We start from the raw sequence: 22,092 nt of genomic DNA, 5'->3' as shown, positions 1-22,092 counted from the left end.
TTTGTGGTAGTCTATGCCCGATTTCGTTTAGGGCATGCACACACATACACAATATCACTTCTCCTAATTCCCAATGGAAGTATGTGGGCTTAGAGCCTTACGGGGATTTCCAAGTACCGCGATAGTATTTTTGGTGAAAAATTTTATTCCTATAGAAAATTGTGACAAAATGTTATTACTATAAAATTTTGTCAAAACTTTATTTCAATAGAATATTTTTCCAACATATTATTCCAATAAAATATTTTGTCAAAACTTTATTCCTTTAGAAAAATCAATTTTTTTATTTATTTGGTTATTATTATTGTTTGTGATGTCCAGTTTTAATAATTTATGAATGAAACAAATGTGAAACAATTGTAAGTAAGAATTAAAATCTACAATTAATGAAATCTACAGATATTTCAAATAAAAAATTTTCTGGAAAAGGTCGGAAAAAAGCCGACGAAACGTCGAGAAAAAAGATGAAATAAACTTGTTTTATTTGCATTTATATACTGTGACCTAAACATCCCATTAAAATAAACAAAAATCACAATTTTTTTCCAAATGAAAATTTCGTCACAATTTTATTTCGATAGAGAATCTTGTCAAAAATTTTACTCCTATAGGAAATTTTGTCAAAATTTTATTCCTATACATTTTTATCAACAATTTTTCATATAAATTTTTTCAAAATTGTTTCCCATAAAATATTGTCAAAATATTATTTCTAAAGAAAATTTTGTCAAAATTTTATTTCTACAGAAACTTTTGTCAAAATTTTATTCCTATAAAATTTTATCAAAATTTTTTCTTATAAAAATTTTTGTCAAAATATTTTCCTATAATTTTTTTTCAAACGTTTTTCTTATTAAACATTTTCAACATTTTATTTCTATAGAAAATTTTGTCAAAATTGTATTCCTATAGAAAATTTTGTTAAGCCGATAGCTTTAGCAACTAAAGCCAAATCTTTTTTTATTTATTGTAATTTCAATTATAATAAATATGCCAATAAATAAAAAAGAACATTTTTCGAAACTTTATTTCTATAGAAAATTTCAAAAAATTTTCTTTACAAATTTTGTCAAAATTTTTTTTCTATATTTTTTTTACATTTTATTTCCCTAGAAAATTTTTTTTCAAAATTTTATTTATATAAAAGATTCTGTCAAAATTTTATTTCTATGGAAAGTGTTGTCATAATTTTAGTCCTATAAACATTCTTGTCAAAATTATATTCCTATAAAAATTTTGTCAAAATTTTATTCCTATAGAAAATTTGGTCAAAATTGAATTTCAATAGAAAATTTTGTTAAACATGTTTCCTATAAAAAGTATAGTCAAAATTTTATTTTTAGAGAAAAATTTTCAAAATTTTATGCCTATAGAAAAATTTGTCAAGATTTTATTCCAATAGAAAATGTTGTCAAAATTGTTATGCCTAGAGAAAATTTAGTCAAATTTTTATTTTAATATTTTTAGAGAAAAATTTTCAAAATTTTATTCCTATAGAAAAATTTGTCAAGATTTTATTCCTATAGAAAATGTTGTCAAAATTGTTATGCCTAGAGAAAATTTAGTCAAATTTTTATTTTAATAGAAAATTTTGTCAAATTTTTATTTCAATAGAAAATTTTTTCCTATAAAATTTTTGTCAAAATTTTTTCCTATAAATTTTTTTGAAAATTTTTTCCTATAAAATTTTAGCAAAATTTTATTCCCATAGACAATTAATCAAATTTTATTCCAATAGAAAATTTTGTCAAAATTTTATTTCTATAGAAAATGTTGTAATTTTTTTATTTCTATAGAAAATATTGTCAAAATTTTATTTCTATAGCAAATTTTGTCAAAAATTTTATTTCTATAGAAAATTTTGTCAAAATTTTATTTCGATAGAAAATTTAAGTTCTTTTCAATTTTATTTCGCGCTATTTAATCAATAAATTTAAAATTTTCCAAATGTTACTGAGTGAAATAGCATAACAGGTGAAAATTCGATACCCCGTAAATTCCCAGGATACTTCAAAGTATGCCTCCAGTCTATGTCCCAAGCTCATATCATATTCATTGTTTGTGATCCATTTTCATTGCTGTTTTGGCAACACATCTATGCTGGATATGATATTGTCAGCTTCGTCTTTATTTTAGTTCTTTCTTATAAGGTTTTAGCCCTGGGAACAATTCTTCCATTGGGTCATATGGCAGGTGTTTTATTTTCAGGATTATTTGAATATATTTGAAATACCATTTGCCTTAATAGATGAATGTGATGTTCATGCATTCTCCAACCAATTCAACATTTATAGAATGCATTTCATTTTAACCTTTAGATTATTTTCTAAATTAAGTTATTTGTATTTGGGATCATAACATATGGAATCGTACCATAGGTATTTTGCACATACTCTTTATGCCAATATTTGACAGGTCCAAAGGAATTTCTATTCATTTCTGTTTTTTTTTTTTTTTGGTTTGAATTTTGTTTGTTTGGTTTTCCCATCAACTTCCTTCTATTCAATGCATATTTAAAATTTCTATTTTTATTTAAAGTAGATTGGTTCTATTTGAATAAAAATTAAATACAGACAACTAACCGCAACAACTCCATTCAATTCATCCTATTCATACAGAGAGACATGGTCTAGAACATCATCAGTTTTGCTAGTCCATATAGATGACCCTAGAACATCAAGCAACATCATTCTGGAAAGCCAATCATTTGCAATAAATTTATTTGTTGCACCTGATGAAATATAATAAAAACTAAATCCCTATGTTAAAATTTGTTCTACGCAGAGTGACGGTATATGTGATGCCGAATCTGTTGCGGGTGCACAGTGTAATGGTTTGGGCAAACATATAAAACAAAAAATTATTTCCGTTAGGTTGAAAGGAATACCCAGGATTCCTTGTCGTATTTTCGATGACATCACTTAGAGATTATTTGGCTAGGACCACAAAAAATTGGTTTAGGTTATGGTGAATAGATGACTTGCATGCAGAGAAGGAATATGATCACCTCAGACATGTCTCAAGAGGGGTAAAATATAGATCCTATAAAAACCCATTTCGCGATATGATTCTTAAGCCTCTAGACTCCTGATTCAATTATCCAATTTTCCAGCAATTTAAAACTTCCTTAAAATTTTAAACTTTAGTTTAGGTTTATATCGGTTCATATTTTTGAAAAGAAACACTATGCCAGCAGGACAACTCATTTCTAGTCATACTATCGTATATTGCTATGTGGAAATGGCTTTCTTTTGTTTCCCACTGCACAATGAATGCTCAAAAATTTCAATAGATTTTTAGTCAAAGTTAAAACAAAAAGCATGCAACAGAACAAGTGGCAGCAAAAAATAATGGTGGCAAAGATACCACCAACTAAAAACCACAATGATTGCTGCTATAAATCAAAAAAATAATAGACTGACAGAAACATCACAAATAGCAATGAAAATAACCCCAATCTCAAAACAGAGTTTTAGTTTGGAATAATGAACACTTGATTTTTATAGATGGAAAAGGAATTTTTAGTTTTTAACTGCTTACAAAGGCAAGATAAAATTTATAAGGATATGAGGGTCAAGTTGAGTTTTAAAATTTCTATGAAATAAAATTTTGATAAAATTTTCTATAGAAATAAAATTTTGACAAAATAAAATTTTCTATAAAAATAATTTTTTGACACAATTTTTGACAAAATTTTCCAAAAAAATAAAATTTTTACAAAATTTTGTAGAGAAATAAAATTTTGAAAAAATTTTCTATAGAAACGAAATTTTGACAAAATTTTCCAAAGAGAAACACAATTTTTACAAACTTTCCTATAGAAATAAAATTTTGACAACATTTTCTATAGAAATAAAATTTTGACAAAATTTTCTATAGAAATAAAATGTTGACAAAATTTTCTATAGAAATAAAATGTTGACAAAATTTTCTATAGAAATAAAATTTTGACAAATTTTGTAAAGAAATAAAATGTTGACAAAATTTTGTATAGAAATAAAATGTTGACAAAAATTTGTAAAGAAATAAAATTTGACAAAAGTTTCAATAGAAATAAAATTTTGTATAGAAATGCAATGTTGACAAAATTTTGTATAGAAATAAAATTTTGACAAACTTTTCTATAGAAATAAAATTTTGACAAAATTAAATTTTCTAAAGAAATAAAATAAAATTTTCTATAAAAAAATTTTTTTGACACAATTTTTATATAGAAATAAAATTTTGACAAAATTTTCTATAGAAATAAAATGTTGACAAACTTTTCTATAGAAATGAAATTTTGACAAAATTTTCTATAGAAATAAAATTTTGTCAAAATTTTGTATAGAAATAAAATTTTGACAAACTTTTCTATAGAAATAAAATTTTGACAAAATAAAATTTTCTAAAGAAATAAAATAAAATTTTCTATAAAAATAATTTTTTGACACAATTTTTATATAGAAATAAAATTTTGACAAAATTTTCTATAGAAATAAAATTTTAAAAAAATTTTTATAGAGATAAAAGTTTGACAAAATTGTATATAGGAAAAATTTTTGACAAAATATTCTATAGATATAAAATTTTGACAAAATATTCTATTGAAATAAAATTTTGACAAAATTTTCTATAGAAATAAAATTTTGACAAACTTTTCTACAGAAATAAAATTTTGACAAAATTTTCTATAGAAATAAAATGTTGACACGATTTTCTATAGAAAAAAAAAAGTTTTACAAATTTTCTATAGAAATGAAATTTTGACAAAATTTTCTATAGAAATGAAATTTGGACAAAATTTTCTATAGAAATAAAATTTTGACAAAATTTTCTATAGAAATAAAATTTTGACAAATTTTTTATATAAAAATAAATTTTTGACAAAATTTTCTATAGAAATAATAAGAAGTTCACCAATGTGGTATCACCTAACCTAACCTACTAAAGAAATAAAATTTTGATAAAATTTTCTATAGAAATAAAATTTTTACAAAATTTTGTATAGAAATAAAATGTTGACAAAATTTTCTATAGAAATAAAATGTTGACACAATTTTCTATAGAAATAAATTTTTGACAAAATTCTCTATAGAAATAAAATTTTGACATAATTTTCTATGGAAATACAATTTTGACAAATTTTGTAAAGAAATAAAATGTTGACAAAATTTTGTAAAGAAATAAAATTTTGACAAAATTTTCTAAAGAAATAAAATTTTGACAAAATATTCTATAGAAACGAAATTTTGAAAAAATTTCCAAAAAGAAATACAATTTTCACAAAATTTTCTATAGACCTAAAATTTTGACAAATTTTGACAAAATTGTCTATAGTAATAAAATTTTGACAAAACTTTCTATAGAAATACATTTTTGACAAAATTCTCTATAGAAATAAAATTTTGAAAACATTTTCTATAGAAATAAAATTTTGATAATAATTTCTATAGAAATAAAATGTTGAGTAAAGTTTCTATATAAATAAGATTTTGACAAAATTTTCTATATATATTTTGACAAACATTTTATGGAAATACACTTTGGACAAAAATTTTTATAGAAATACAGTTTTGTAAAAATTTTCTATACAAATAAAATTTTGACAAAATTTTCTATACAAATAAAATTGTGACAAAATTTTCTATAGAAATAAAATTTTGACAAAATTTTCTATAGAAATAATATTTTGCAAAAAAAAATTTTTTTTTGGAATAACATTTTGACAAATTTTTTAAATAAATAAAAGAATTTTGACTTAATTTTATATGGACAGAAAATTTTGCTAAAAAATTTGACAAAATTTTCCAAAAAATAAAATGTTGACAAAATTTTCCATTGTAATAAAATTTTGACAAAATTCTTTATAGAAAAAAATTTTCAATTGGAATTAAATTTAGAGAAAATTTCATGTAGAAATAAAATTTTAAGTAAATTTTCTATAGAAATAAAATTTTGACGAAATTTTCTAAATTAATTTTGCAAAATAAGTTTTTTTTGCTTGGTATTTTTTTTGGTAAAACTTTTTCCAAATTTTGGTAGATTTTTTTTGTTCGAGTGGCAACCGTGCTGAAGAGATAAATCTGAGTCGATTAGGTTTAACCAAAAGGTTCAATATCTCAAATAATTTTTAAGATTATTTCATTAAATCGTAACTTAACTATAAATTTTTATAAGTTTTTTTTTTTTTTTAGTTTTTGTATGTTTAGTTGAAATGTTTTTTTATTTTCATATTTTTCAGATCCGTAGAACTGATTGCCTTACTGGCCATATCCTGCACATTTTTCCTATTCATGCACACAAATAAACTCAACAGTCGTCTTAAAGAGATGGAAATGAAATTACAACCATCAGAATTCTCAGCACTCGGTCTGACAGGCAACAATCATTTGGATGGACCAAGTAAGTTAATCATGTTCATTTCCTGTTTCATACTCTTGTTGGTTCTTTTTGTGCTCCTTCTTTATTTTCTTTTTGCAAGTTAAAGTTTTCGCAATGGCGAACGGAAAGAAAATCTTGTGAAGAATTTATGTGAAGTGCAAATTTATGCAATTTCTGAATATTTTACTATTGGAGAAGGAAAAAATAAGCAGTAATGCTTTCAAGATCATAAACGGACTCCTACGAAAGGAATGACGAAACTATTTAAGGGAAACAATCGAAATTAATTCATATATAATTAACAGACAATGAAGATTGAGAAAAAAAATTTAGGTTCTATTATTTGGTGAATATAAATATATAACTTAATTTCTATACAAATAAAAATTTGTGAAATTTTTATTTCTATAGAAAATTTTGCCAAAAGTTTATTTCTGTAGAAAATTTTGTCAAAATTTTATTTCTATAGAAATTTTTATAAAAATGTTATTTCTATAGAAAATTTTGTCAAAATTTTATTTCTATAGAAATTTTGTCAAAATTATATTTCTATAGAAAATTTTGTCAAAATTTTATATCTATAGAAAATTTTGTCAATATTTTATTTCTATAGAAAATTTTGTCAAAATTTTATATCTATAGAAAATTTTGTCAATATTTTATTTCTATAGAAAATTTTGTCAAAATTCTAATCTATAGGAAATTTTGTCAAAATTTTATTTCTATAGAAATTTTTATAAAAATGTTATTTCTATAGAAAATTTTGACAAAATTTGTCAAAATTCTAATCTATAGGAAATATTGTCAATATTTTATTTCTATAGTAAATTTTGTCAAAATTTTATTTCTATAGAAAATTTTGTCAAAATTGTATATCTGTAGAAAATTTTGTCAATATTTTATTTCTATAGAAAATTATGTCAAAATTTTATTTCTATAGAAAATTTGTCAAATTTTTTTTCTATAGGAAATATTGTCAATATTTTATTTCTATAGTAAATTTTGTTAATATTTTATTTCTATAGTAAATTTTGTCAAAATTTTATTTCTATAGAAAATTTTGTCAAAATTTTATATCTATAGTAAATTTTGTCAAAATTTTATTTCTATAGAAAATTTTGTCAAAATTTTATATCTATAGAAAATTTTGGCAATATTTTATTTCTATAGAAAATTTTGTCAAAATTCTATATCTATAGGAAATTTTGTCAAAATTTTATTTCTATAGATAATTTTATAAAAATGTTATTTCTATAGAAAATTTTGTCAAAATTTTATTTCCATAGAAAATTTGTCAAATTTTGTTTCTATAGAAAATTTTGTCAAAATTTTATTTCTATAGAAATTATGTCAAAATTTTATTTCTATAGAAAATTTTGTCAAAATTTTATATCTATAGAAAATTTGTCAAATTTTGTTACTATAGGAAATATTGTCAATATTTTATTTCTATAGAAATTTTTATAAAAATTTTATTTCTATAGAAAATTTTGTTAAATTTTATTTCTATAGAAAATTTGTCAAATTTTTTTTCTATAGGAAATATTATCAATATTGTATTTCTATAGTAAATTTTGTCAATATTTTATTTCTATCGTAAATTTTGTCAAAATTTTATTTCTATAGAAAATTTTGTAAAACTTTTATGTCTATAGAAAAGTTTGTCAAAATTCTATTTCTATAGAAAATTTTTTCACATTTTTATTTCTATAGAAAATTTTGTCAAAGTTTTATATCAATAGAAAATGTTGTCAATATTTTATTTCTATAGAAAATTTTTGTCAAAATTCTATATCTATAGGAAATTTTGTCAAAATTTGATTTCTATAGAAATTTTTATAAAAATGTTATTTCTATAGAAAATTTTGACAAAATTTTATTTCTATAGAAAACTTGTCAAATTTTGTTTCTATAGGAAATATTGTCAATATTTTATTTCTATAGTAAATTTTGTCAAAATTTTATTTCTATAGAAAATTTTGTCAATATTTTATTTCTATAGGAAATTTTGTCAAAATTTTATTTCTATAGTAAATTTTGTCAAAATTTTATTTCTATAGAAAATTTTGTCAAAATTTTATGTCTATAGAAAATTTTGTCAATATTTTATTTCTATAGGAAAATTTGTCAAAATTTTATTTCTATAGTAAATTTTGTCAATATTTTGTTTTTATAGTAAATTTTGTCAAAATTTTATTTCTATAGAAAATTTTGTCAAAATTTTATATCTATAGAAAATTTTGCCAATTTTTTATTTCTATAGGAAATTTTGTCAATATTTTGTTTCTATAGTAAATTTTGTCAAAATTTTATTTCTATAGAAAATTTTGTCAAAATTTTATATCTATAGAAAATTTTGCCAATATTTTATTTCTATAGGAAATTTTGTCAAAATTTTTTTTACTATAGGAAATTTTGTCAACTTTTTTTTCTATAGAAAGTATTATAAACATAAAGTAATCCCACAAGATAATGGTTGACCCCATTTTCCAACATTGATTTAGTACAACCATTTTTGGACACCCTTTTTCCAAGAACTTGTCCTTCCATTTGCTTCATGTACGTGCCCACTCAAGACATGGTTTTTTATCTTATGTTGACAGTTTGTTATTTCTATAGAAAATTTTGTCAAAATTTTATATCTATAGAAAATTTTGCCAATATTTTATTTCTATAGGAAATTTTGTCAAAATTTTTTTTACTATAGGAAATTTTGTCAACTTTTTTTTCTATAGAAAGTATTATAAACATAAAGTAATCCCACAAGATAATGGTTGACCCCATTTTCCAACATTGATTTAGTACAACCATTTTTGGACACCCTTTTTCCAAGAACTTGTCCTTCCATTTGCTTCATGTACGTGCCCACTCAAGACATGGTTTTTTATCTTATGTTGACAGTTTGTACATCATTTTGTAGTAACGAATCTTTTTGCCTTTTTAACTGTTATTGATATGCTGATGCAGTAGTTATGAAAGCGCCTCTCGAAAAAAATGCATTTGTGTGCCAAAACAACAAAAAGATTAAATAAATTTATATGGATTTTTCTTGGCTTATTTTTTTAGCTGTTAAACACGCAAAATTACTCTGGCAAAAAAATAAGTAAAAGCAGTGCAAAAATGATATCCGTTATCAAAGATTCATTTCTAAAGGAAAATTTTATTTCTATACAAATTTTTTTTTTTGTTTAATTTTATTAGTATAGGAAATTTTGTGCAAAATTAATTTCTATAGGAAACTTTTATCAAAATTTCATTTCCATTGGAAATTTTGTCAACATTTTATTTCTATAGGAAATTTTGCCAAAATTTTATAACTATAATTTTGCCAAAATGTTGTTACTGTAGGAAATTTTATCAAAATTTCATTTCTATAGGCATTTTTATAAAAATTTCATATCTATAGGAAATTGTTAAAAAAATTTCATTTCTATGGAACATTTTACCAAACTTCATTTCTATAGGAAAATTCATCAAAAATTTATTTATATAGGAAATTTTGTCCAAAAAATCAATTTTATAGGAAATTTTATAAAAATTTAATTTATAGGAATTTTTTCAAAAATTTAATTGGTTTGCAAAATTTCGTTTCTATAGGAAATTTTTTCAAACTTGAATGTTAGTCAAATATATCCTTCGCTGAGTTTAATTAAATTCGCCAAAATTTTCTACCATTACCTTTATAGTTTTTTTTTCTTTAAAAGGTTCATTGTAAAATTCCCTCCATCACATTGGAAGTTAGTTAGTCCTTCATTACTTTTTTGGAGTCATTCATTTATGTACATATTTTGGCAAGGTACTGGAATTACTATTTACTGTGTTAATTCAGACGTTAAACGGTGTTAGAAATTAACATAAATAAATAACGAATAAGTAAAATATACCATACAGCAAGCTAACGAAGCGTTTATTTATTTTTTTAATGGTTTTTCCAGCATAGAACGGAGGTATTGCTTAGAGTGTCATTCGGTTTGTAATGCATCCAAATATTGGGCTCTGCCGAGCTACCCATGTCTGTCCGTCTGTTGAAATCACTCTAACATCCGAACGAAAACAGATATCGTCACAAGTAGATGATAGTGTCGTTGGTATTACAAATGGGCCATATTGGATGTAGTGGATTTCATGATGATTGAATGTTCATCATAATTGGCCTTTAACATAGATGAGCTCCACATTTTCTTTTATGATGGGATCACCTCTTTCTGTGGTCATATCTTTTTCTTTACCATGTGTGGTCTTGTTTTCCTTCAAGTCAGTATCGAGTTGGACAACTAGTTCGGTATAATATTATACCCTACTTTATGTATTCAATGTGGATCACATTTACACTGAAACAAATATCTAAAATTTATGCAATTTAAGTTCTGAGAAACTAAATTTTGTCAAAATTTCATTTCCATGAAAAATTTTCTCAAAATTTCTTCTCAATAAGAAATTTTCTCAAATCTTCATTTCTATAAAAAAATCTTTACTGAAATGAAATTTTTATCAAAATTCAAATTGAATTTTTATAGGAAATTCAAAATTTAATTTTTATAGGAAATTCAAAATTTAATTTTTATAGGAAATTCAAAATTTAATTTTTATAGGAAATTCACAATTTAATTTTTATAGGAAATTTTGTTAAAATTTCATTTCTGCAGAAATTTTTTTTCCATTGGGATTATTTTTTAAAATTTATTATTTATATAGAAAATTTTGTCAAATATAATTTTTATAGAAAATTTTGTCAAAATTTTATTTGTATAGGAAATTTTGTCAAAATTTCTTTTCTTATGGAAACTATATCAAAATTTCTTTTCTATAGAAAATTTTGTCAAAATTTTATCTCTATAGAAAATTTTGTCAAAATTTTATTTCTATCGAAAATTATGTCAAAATTTTATTTATATAGAAAATTTTGTCAAAATTTCATTTCTATAGTAATTCATTTCAAATTCAAATTTCATTTTTATAGGAAATTCAAAATTTCATTTTTATAGGAAATTTTGTTAAAATTTCATTTCTGCAGAAAATTTCTTTCCATTGGGATTATTTTTTAAAATTTCATTTCTATAGAAAATTTTGTCAATTATAATTTTTATAGAAAATTTTGTCAAAATTTTATTTCTTATGGAAATTTTTTTTGTATAGGATATTTGGTCAAAATTTTATTTCTATAGGAAATTTTGTCAAAATTTTATTTCTATAGAAAATTTTGTCAAAATTTTATTTATGTAGAAAATTTTGCCAAAATTTCATTTCTATAGGAAATTTTGCTAAAATTTCATTTTTTATAGCAGATTTTGTCAAAATTTACTTAAAATTTTTTTTCACAATTTAATTTCTATAGAAATTTTTTTCAAAATTTCATTTCTATAATAATTCATTACAAATTCAAATACAAAATTTCATTTTTATAGGAAATTCAAAATTTCATTTTTATAGGAAATTTTGTTAAAATTTCATTTCTGTAGAAAAATTCTTTCCATTGGGATTATTTTTTAAAATTTCAATTCTATCGAAAATTTTTTCAAATATCATTTTTATAAAAAACTTTGTCAAAATTTTATCTCCATGGAAAATGTTGTCAAAATTTTATTTATATAGAAAATTTTGTCAAAATTTCATTTTTATACTTTATCAAATTTCTTTTCTATAGAAAATTTTGTCAAAATTTTATCTCTATGGAAAATTTTGTCAAAATTTTATTTCTATAGAAAATTTTGTCAAAATTTTATTTCTATAGAAAATTTTGTCAAAATTTTATTTCTATAGAAAATTTTGTCAAAATTTTATTTCTATATAAAAATTGTGTCAAAAAATTATTTTTATAGAAAATTTTATTTTATTTCTTTATTTTGTCAAAATTTTGTTTATATAGAAAATTTTGTCAAAATTTTATTTTTATAGAAAATTTTGACAAAATTTTGTCAAAATTTCATTTCTATAGAAAAGTTTGTTAACATTTTATTTCTATAGAAAATTTTGTCAAAATTTTATTTCTATATAAAAATTGTGTCAAAAAATTATTTTTATAGAAAATTTTATTTTATTTCTTTAGAAAATTTTATTTTGTCAATATTTTATTTCTATAGAAAATTTTGTCAAAATTTTATTTCTTTACAAATTTTTGTCAACATTTTATTTCTATACAAAATTTTGTCAACATTTTATTTCTTTACAAAGTTTGTCAAAATTTTATTTCTATAGAAAATTTTGTAAAAATTTTATTTCTATAGAAAATTTTGTCAAAATTTTATTTCTATAGAGAATTTTGTCAAAATGTTTTTCTATACAAAATTTTGTCAAAATTTTATTTATATAGAAAATTTTGTCAAAATTTCATTTCTTATGGAAACTTTATCAAACTTTATTTTCTATAGAAAATTTTGTCAAATATCATTTTTATAGAAAATTTTGTCAAAATTTATTTTCTATAGAAAATTTTGTCAAATATCATTTTTATAGAAAATTTTGTCAAAATTTTATCTCTATAGAAAATTTTGTCAAAATTTCATTTCTTATGGAAACTTTATCAAAATTTATTTTCTATAGAAAATTTTGTCAAATATCATTTTTATAGAAAATTTTGTCAAAATTTATTTTCTATAGAAAATTTTGTCAAATATCATTTTTATAGAAAATTTTGTCAAAATTTTATTTATATAGAAAATTTTGTCAAAATTTCATTTCTTATGGAAACTTTATCAAAATTTATTTTCTATAGAAAATTTTGTCAAATATCATGTTTATAGAAGTTTTTGTTAAAATTTTATTTCCATAGAAAATTTTGTCAAAATTTCATTTCTTATGGAAACTTTATCAAAATTTATTTTCTATCGAAAATTTTGTCAAAATTTTATTTATATTATAAATTATAAATTTTGTCAAAATTTTATTTCTATATAAAAATTGTGTCAAAAAATTATTTTTATAGAAAATTTTATTTTATTTCTTTATTTTGTCAAAATTTTATTTATATAGAAAATTTTGTCAAAATTTCGTTTCTTATGGAAACTTTATCAAACTTTATTTTCTATAGAAAATTTTGTCAAATATCATTTTTATAGAAAATTTTGTCAAAATTTATTTTCTATAGAAAATTTTGTCAAAATTTTATTTATATAGAAAATTTTGTCAAAATTTTATTTATATAGAAAATTTTGTCAAAATTTCATTTCTTATGGAACTTTATCAAACTTTATTTTCTATAGAAAATTTTGTCAAATATCATTTTTATAGAAAATTTTGTCAAAATTTATTTTCTATAGAAAATTTTGTCAAATATCATTTTTATAGAAAATTTTGTCAAAATTTTATCTCTATAGAAAATTTTGTCAAAATTTCATTTCTTATGGAAACTTTATCAAAATTTATTTTCTATAGAAAATTTTGTCAAATATCATGTTTATAGAAATTTTTGTTAAAATTTTATTTCCATAGAAAATTTTGTCAAAATTTTAGTTGTATAGGAAATTTTGTCAAAATTTCATTTTTTATGGAGACTTTATCAAAATTTCTTTTCTATAGAAAATGTTGCCAAAATTTTATCTCTATAGAAAATTTTGTCAAAATTTTATTTCTATAGAAATTTTTGTCAAAATTTTATTTATATAGAAAATTTTGTCAAAATTTCATTTCTATGGAAACTTTATCAAAATTTTATTTCTATAGAAAATTTTGTCAAAATTTTATGAATATAGAAAATTTTGTCAAAATTTCATTTCTTATGGAAACTTTATCAAAATTTATTTTCCATAGAAAATTTTGTAAAATATCATTTTTATAAAAAACTTTGTCAAAATTTTATTTCAATAGAAAACTTTGTCAAAATTTTATTTCTATAGAAAATTTTGTCAAAATTTCATTTCTTATGGAAACGTTATCAAAATTTCTTTTCTATAGAAAATTTTGTCAAAATTTTATATCTATAGAAAATTTTGTCAAAATTTTATATCTATAGAAAATTTTGTCAAAATTTTATTTCTATAGAATATTTTGTCAAAATTTTATTTATATAGAAAATTTTGTCAAAATTTAATTTTTATAGGAATTTTTTTCAAAATTTCATTTCTCCAAGAAATTTTATCAAAATTTCATTTCTATAGGAAATTTTATCAAAATTTCATTTTTATAGGAAATTTTATCAAAATTTTAATTTTAATAGGAATTTTTTTTCAAAATTTCATTTTATAATATTTTTTATTAAAATTTCTATAGTAAAATTTCTTCTCAAAATTTCATTGCTATTAGACATTTTGTCAAAATTTCGTTTCTATAAGAAATTTTCTTAAGATGTAATTTCTATAGTAAATTTTCTCAAATTTTCATTTCTACAGGAAATTGTCATTTCTATAGGAAATTTTGTCAAATTGTCATGTCTATAGGAAATTTTATCACAATTTCATTTCTATAACAAATTTTCTCAAAATTCATTTTGAAGTGAAATTTTGTGCAGGAAATTGCATTTTTAAGAACGTTTGTCAAAATTTCATTTCTCTAGGAAATTTAGTCAAAATTTAATTTTTATAGATAATTTTGTGAAAATTTCATTTCTATAGAAATTTTGTCAAAATTTCACTATATGAAACACAATTTACTATAAGGATATTTTGACATTCTATATTTAAATTTCTTTCAATATGATGCACAGAATTCATCAATACACAGTTAAAGTTTTAAGCGATTAAAAAAGAAGAACTTGCGATGCAAGTTTACACACACTCATATACATATTTAGTTGTAGCGGAGCATTTTATTATTACAGGTGCAAAATAACATACATTTCTTTTCATACCACAACATACCAGACCATATTATCCCAGCAATAAAAGAGCTACGGAAGTAGTGCAAATTTTGATCATCAAAAATTAAGTTTACATGAGCTTGTCATAGGACGGAAGTACTGCGGCCAAAAATCGCCAAAGAACTTTATAGGATGTGATAAAGAAATTTATAGAGGATTCCTGGATTTGCTTAAAAAGTAATGTTTGTGGAAAAAAACTTTCAACTATTTTTGCTGGGTTACAATACCATACCAAACGAACGAACGAACACTCAGTAACCAACGACCAGTCGTTGAATACCACAGAGGTCTTATAACTGGGGTAGTGGGAAAATATGGTTAATATCTTACACAATCTATATGAAAATGTTGCTTGAATATAAAAACGAACTTTGAAAGAAAATGTGGAATGTCTTCAAACCTGATCGGCTAATCATTACGTAGGTAAGAAGACTTAACATGCGTGGCAATGTTTCCTCATTAAAATCCGCATTCAAACTAAATCAGACATAAACATGAGATAGCTGATGAAAGTATCCAAAGATAGTAATTTAACAAATTGTGGGATTTGAATTGGACCGAAGGGAGAGTCTTAGTTACGGAATAATACTACCTCCAACCAACCTTTCAATTGGCCTATTATATATATATCCCCCCTTCAGACCATGGAAGTGATTATAAAATTTCAACAACAACAATAAGGATGCCCATTGGAAGTCACTACAATAAAAATGTAATCATTTAGCTTTCCGCTTTTAAAATCTCAAATCGTCAGTTTTTATTAAATCATATTTTGTTTTCTTATTTTGTGAAAATATCCTCAAATTTACGATAGCTTATAAAAGTACTCTTGATGGCAATATACCATAAGATCGCAATTTCGTTACTGTGTAACAACAAGGGGTCATAATCTACTCTCCATTGAGTAGAGATGCTTGTTTGTATTGCTGTATGTTGTCATAAGTTAACTATTTGTTTCCATTAAAATGTACAGACAATTTTCCTTTGCATTTTTTTCTTCTGAATATATAGTATAGGCATAGAAAGTGATGAAAAGGATTTTCAAGGGCCTGACGTTCTAAGAGCCTAACAACTATGATGTTTGATGATGACAGAAAAAAAACAAAATTTTGCCAAAATTTCCTATAGAAATAAAATTTCGTCAAAATTTTCTATAGAAATAAAATTTTGATAAAATTTTCTAAAATAAATAAAATTTTTGTAACATTTCCTATAGAAATAAAATTTGGACAAAATTTTCCATAGAAAAAAAATTTTGACAAAATTTTCCATAGAGATAAAATGTTGTCAAAATTTTCTATAGAAATAAAATTTGGACAAAATTTTCCATAGAAATAAAATTTTGACAAAATTTTCCATAGAGATAAAATTTTGTCAAAATTTTCTATAGAAATAAAATTTTTAGAAAAATTTCTATAATAATAAAATTTTGAAAAAATTTTCTATAGAAATAAAATTTTAACAAGATTGTGTAAAGGAATAAAACTTTGACAAAATTTTATACAGAAATAAAATCTTGAGAAATTTTCCTATAGAAATAAAATTTTGAAAAAATTTTCCATAGAAATAAAATTTTGACAAAATTTTCCATAGAAATAAAATTTTGATAAAATTTTCTATAGAAATAAAACTTTAACAAAATTTTATACAGAAATATAATCTTGAGAAAATTTTCTATAGAAATAAAATTTTGACAAACTTATCTCAAGAAATAAAATTTTGACAAAATTGTGTAAAAGAATAAAACTTTGACAGAATTTTAAACAAAAATAAAATCTTAAGAAAATTTCCTATAGAAATAAAATTTGGACAAAATTTTCCATAGAAATAAAATTTTGACAAAATTTTCCATAGAGATAAAATGTTGTCAAAATTTTCTATAGAAATAAAATTTTGAGAAAAATTTCTATAGTAATAAAGTAGTAGCAATAAAATTATCACAAAATTTTCTACAGAAATAAAATTTTGACAACATATTCAATAGAAATAAAACTTTAACAAAATTTTCTATAGAAATAAAATTTTAACAACATATTCAATAGAAATAAAACTTTAACAAAATTTTCTATACAAATAAAGTTTTTATAAAATTTTCTATAGAAATAAAATTTTGGTAAAATTTTCTATATAAATAAATTTTTGACAAAATTTTCTATAAAAATAAATTTTTGACAAAATCTTCTATAGAAATCAAATTTTGATAAAATTTTCTAAAATAAATAAAATTTCGGTAACATTTCCTATAGAAATAAAATTTTGACAAAATATTCCATAGAAATAAAATGTTGACAAGATTTTCCATAGAAATAAAATTATGTCCAAATTTCTATAGAAATAAAATTTTTGACAAACATATCTCAAGAAATAAAATTTTGACAAAATTGTCTATAGAAATAAAACTTTGAAACAATTTTCTATAGAAACAAAATTTTGACAAAATTTCCTATAAAAATGAAATTTTGGTAAAATTTCCTATAGAAATAAAATGTTGACAAAATTTTCTATAGAAATAAAATGTTGACAAAATTTTTTTAAAATTCAAATGATGATTCTAACAAGGCCTTTTGTCGAACCTTTCCTCTATGAATCCTCCTAGCCATCAATACTGCTGGTCCCCACAGCGTCTATCTTACAAATGAAGTTTATTTTGCCTTTTTGTTATAAGGCCATAAAAAATGTTTTTATTATCACTTTGTTTTCGTTGGCCCCCGTTTTTTTTTTGTTTTCTGGTGGGATGGCAATATAATCAAAGTTTGCTATTGCTGCCATACTATTGCAGTTAGTTCTGTTCATGGATGAGGGGGTGCAAGGAGAGATTTTAAATGGGCAAGTACTCTCGCGTTATTCGTGCGTTCAATTTGTATCCAATTCATTGAGGAAACTCTGGGAATGCATTGTTGTTTTATTTTTATTATTTTGGTTTGTGTTTGTTTTTTTTTTTTTTCTTTCCTCAAAACCTTTTTCCATAGGAACGAACCTGTTCGCCAGCTCATTGTACTCCATTGGTTTCGATGATGTTCAAGTTGTCGTTAGACAATGAATATTCGAGTGAAGTGTGGTGCTCAAATTCCTGAACAAGCTATGGCCGTTGCACGATATTTGCATTGAATGTTTAGCCTACTGGCCTGTTTTTTATGGAATTGGTCGACATCTGCAGCCATTCAGTCTACAAAGCTAAACAGAATTGCCCAATAGGCTGTCGAAAGTCTGGGGAAAATTATGACAATGCTGAAGCGATTATTATCATTCATTGAATCTGCATATTCATACAGACATTAAAAAATCCAGCCATGTCCTAAGGCCTCCAAATATGATGAATTCCTTTATTGTTTTGTGCAAATATACCCACACCTATAGTATTTCTTTTAATTTTTCACAATTTGCTATAAAAATTAAATTTTGAAAAATTTTCTGCGGAAATAAAATTTTTAAAAAAATATTTGCAGAAATAAAATTTTAGCAAAATTGTCCATAGAAATAAAATTTTGACAAAATTGTCCACAGAAATAAAATTTTGATAACATTTTCTATGGAAATAAAAGTTTGACAAAATTTTCTATGGAAATAAAATTTTGACAAAATTTTCTACAGACATAAAATTTTGACAAATTTTAGTAAAGAAATAAAATTTTGACAAAATTTTCTATAGAAATAAAATTATTTTACAAAATTTTCTATACAAATAAAATTTTGAAAAAATTTTCTATACAAATAAAATTTTGACAAAATTTTCAATACAAATAAAATTTTGACAAAATTTCTTTACAAATAAAAATTTTTGACAAAATTTTCTATACAAATAAAATTTTGGCAAAATGTTCTGTTGAAATAAAATATTGAGAAAATTATCTTTAGAAATACAAGTTTGAGAAAATGTTCTCTAGAAATAAAATTTTGACATAATTTTCTATAGAAATAAAATGTTGAGAAAATTTTCTTTAGAAATACAATTTTGAGAAAATTTTCTTTAGAAAAAAAAATTTTAAAAAATTTTCTATAGAAATAAAATTTTGAATAAATTTTCTATAGAAATAAAATTTTGAGAAAATTTTCAGTTGAAATAAAATGTTGAGAAAAGTTTCTTTAGAAATACAATTTTGAGAAATTTTTCTTTAGGAATAAAATTTTGAAAAAATTTTCTATAGAAATAAAATTTTGATTCAATTTTCTATAGAAATAAAATTTTGACAAAATTTTCTGTAGAAATAAAATGTTGAGAAAATTTTCTTTAGAAATAAATTTTTGAGAAAATTTTCTAAAGAAAAAAAATTGAGAAAATTTTCTATAGAAAAAAAATTTTGATCAAATTTTCTATAGAAATAAAATTTTGAGAACATTTTCTAAAGAAAAAAATGTTGCAAAAATTCTCTATAGAAATAAAATGTTAACAAAATTTTCTACAGAAATAAAATTTTGGCAAAATTTTCTATAGAAATAAAATTTTGAAAAAATTTTCTATAGAAATAAAATTTTGATTAAATTTTCTATAGAAATAATATTGTGGGAAAATTTTCTAAAGAAAAAAATGTTTGAGAGAATTCTCTATAGAAATAAAATGTTGACAAAATTTTCTGTACAAATAAAATTTTTACAAAATTTTCTATAGAAAAAAAAATTTTGACAAAATTTTCTATAGAAATAAAATTTTGACAAAATTTTCTGTTGAAATAAAATATTGAGAAAATTTTCTTTAGAAATACAATTTTGAGAAATTTTTCTTTAAAAATAAAATTTTGAAAAAATTTACTATAGAAATAAAATTTTGACAATATTATCTGTAGAAGTAAAATGTTGAGAAAATTTTCTTTAGAAATAACATTTTGAGAAAATTTTCTAAAGCAAACAAAAAAATTGAGAAAATTTTCTATAGAAAAAAAATTTTGATCAAATTTTCTATAGAAATAAAATTTTGGGACAATGTTCTATGGAAATAAAGTTTTAACAAAATTGTCAGTAGAAATAAAATTTTGAGAAAATTTTCTCTGGAAATAAAATTTTGACAAAATTTTCTGTAGAAATAAAATTTTGGGAAAATTTTCTATGAACTAAAATTTTGAGAAAATTTTCTATGGAAATAAAATTTTGACAAAATCTTCCATAGAAATAAAATGTTGACAAAATTTTCTAAAGAAATACAATTGTGACAAAATTTTCTATAGAAATAAAAATTTTTGACAAAATTTTCTGTAGAAATAAACATTTTTGACAAAATTTTCTATAGAAATAAAATTTTTTGACAAAATTTTTTATACAAATAAAATTTTGACAAAATTTCCTATACAAGTAAAATTTTGACAAAATTTTAAATAGAAATAAAATTTTGACAAAATTTTCTATAGAAATAAAACTTTGAGAAAATTTTGTTTAGAAATTGCATTTTGACAAATTTTTCTATAGAAATAAAATTTTGAGCAAATTTTCTTTAGAAATAAAATTCTGAGAAAATTTTCTAAAGAAAAAAAATAAGAAATATTTCTATAGAATAAAATGTTGATCAAATTTTCTATTGAATTAAAATTTTGAGAAAATTTTCCAAAAAAAAAATTTTTGAGAAAATTCTCTATGGAAAAAAATGTTGACAAAATTTTCTATAGAAATAAAATTTTGGCAAAATTTTCTTTAGAAATAAAATATTTACAAAATTTTCTGTAGAAATAAAATTTAAGAAAATTTTCTATGGAAATAAATTATTGAGAAAATTTTCTATGGAAATAAAATTTTGACAAAATTTTCTATACAAATAAAATTTTGACAAAATTTTCTATACAAATAAAATTTTGACAAAATTTTCTATAGCAATAAAATTTTGGGACAATGTTCTATGGAAATAAAGTTTTAACAAAATTGTCTGTAGAAAGAAAATTTTGAGAAAATTTTCTCTGGAAATAAAATTTTGACAAAATTGTCTATAGAAATAAAATTTTGAGAAAATTTTCTATGAAACAAAATTTTGAGAAAATTTTCTATAGAAATAAAAATTTTTGACAAAATTTTCTATAGAAATAAACATTTTTGACAAAATTTTCTGTAGAAATAAAATTTTTTGACAAAATTTTTATACAAATAAAATTTTGACAAAATTTCCTATACAAGTAAAATTTTGACAAAATTTTCTATAGAAATACAATTTTGACAAAATTTTCTATAGAAATAAAATTTTGAGAAAATTTTGTTTAGAAATTGCATTTTGACAAAATTTTCTATAGAAATAAAATTTTGAGCAAATTTTCTGTCGAAATAAAATGTTGAGCAAATTTTCTTTAGAAATAAAATTCTGAGAAAATTTTCTAAAGAAAAAAAATAAGAAATTTTTCTATAGAATAAAATTTGGATCAAATTTTCTATAGAATTAAAATTTTGAGAAAATTTTCTAAAAAAAAAAATAATTTTTGAGAAAATTTTCTATAGAAATAAAATTTTGGCAAAATTTTCTTTAGAAATAAAGTATTTACAAAATTTTCTGTAGAAATAAAATTTAAGAAAATTTTCTATGGAAATAAATTTTTGAGAAAATTTTCTATGGAAATAAAATTTTGAAAAAATTTCTATACAAATAAAATTTTGACAAAATTTTCTATAGCAATAAAATTTTGGGACAATGTTCTATGGAAATAAAGTTTTAACAAAATTGTCTGTAGAAATAAAATTTTGAGAAAATTTTCTATAGAAATAAAATTTTGAGAAAATTTTCTATAGAAATAAAATTTTGAGAAAATTTTCTATAAAAAAAAATTTGAGAAAATTTTCTATAGAAATAAAAATTTGACAAAATTTTCTATACAAATAAAATTTTGACAAAATTTTCTATTGAAATAAAATGTTGAGAAAATTTTCTTTAGAAATAAAATTTTGAGAAAATTTTCTATGAAAGTAAAATTGTGACAAAATTTTCTATAGAAATAAAATTTTGGGACAATCTTCTATGTAAATAAAGTTTT

General features: G+C 21.0%; 1 protein-coding gene across 11 annotated transcripts in view; it reads left to right on the top strand.

Moving 5' to 3' along the window:
* pip (heparan sulfate 2-O-sulfotransferase pipe) overlaps positions 1–22,092 on the top strand; it is a 390,683-nt gene that overhangs the window by 217,138 nt on the left and 151,453 nt on the right. For all 11 annotated transcript variants that reach the window (XM_075304207.1, XM_075304209.1, XM_075304208.1 and 8 more), the window contains exon 2: positions 6,224–6,384. In XM_075304207.1, coding sequence (XP_075160322.1) covers positions 6,224–6,384 — 161 coding nt within the window. The remainder of the gene's footprint in view (positions 1–6,223; positions 6,385–22,092) is intronic.

This window comes from Haematobia irritans, chromosome 4 (assembly GCF_050003625.1).
Source record: "Haematobia irritans isolate KBUSLIRL chromosome 4, ASM5000362v1, whole genome shotgun sequence".
In the NCBI taxonomy this organism is placed as follows: Eukaryota; Metazoa; Arthropoda; class Insecta; order Diptera; family Muscidae; genus Haematobia; species Haematobia irritans.
Note: the sequence above shows the minus strand (reverse complement) of the source record. Positions and strands in the feature narration are given on the sequence as shown.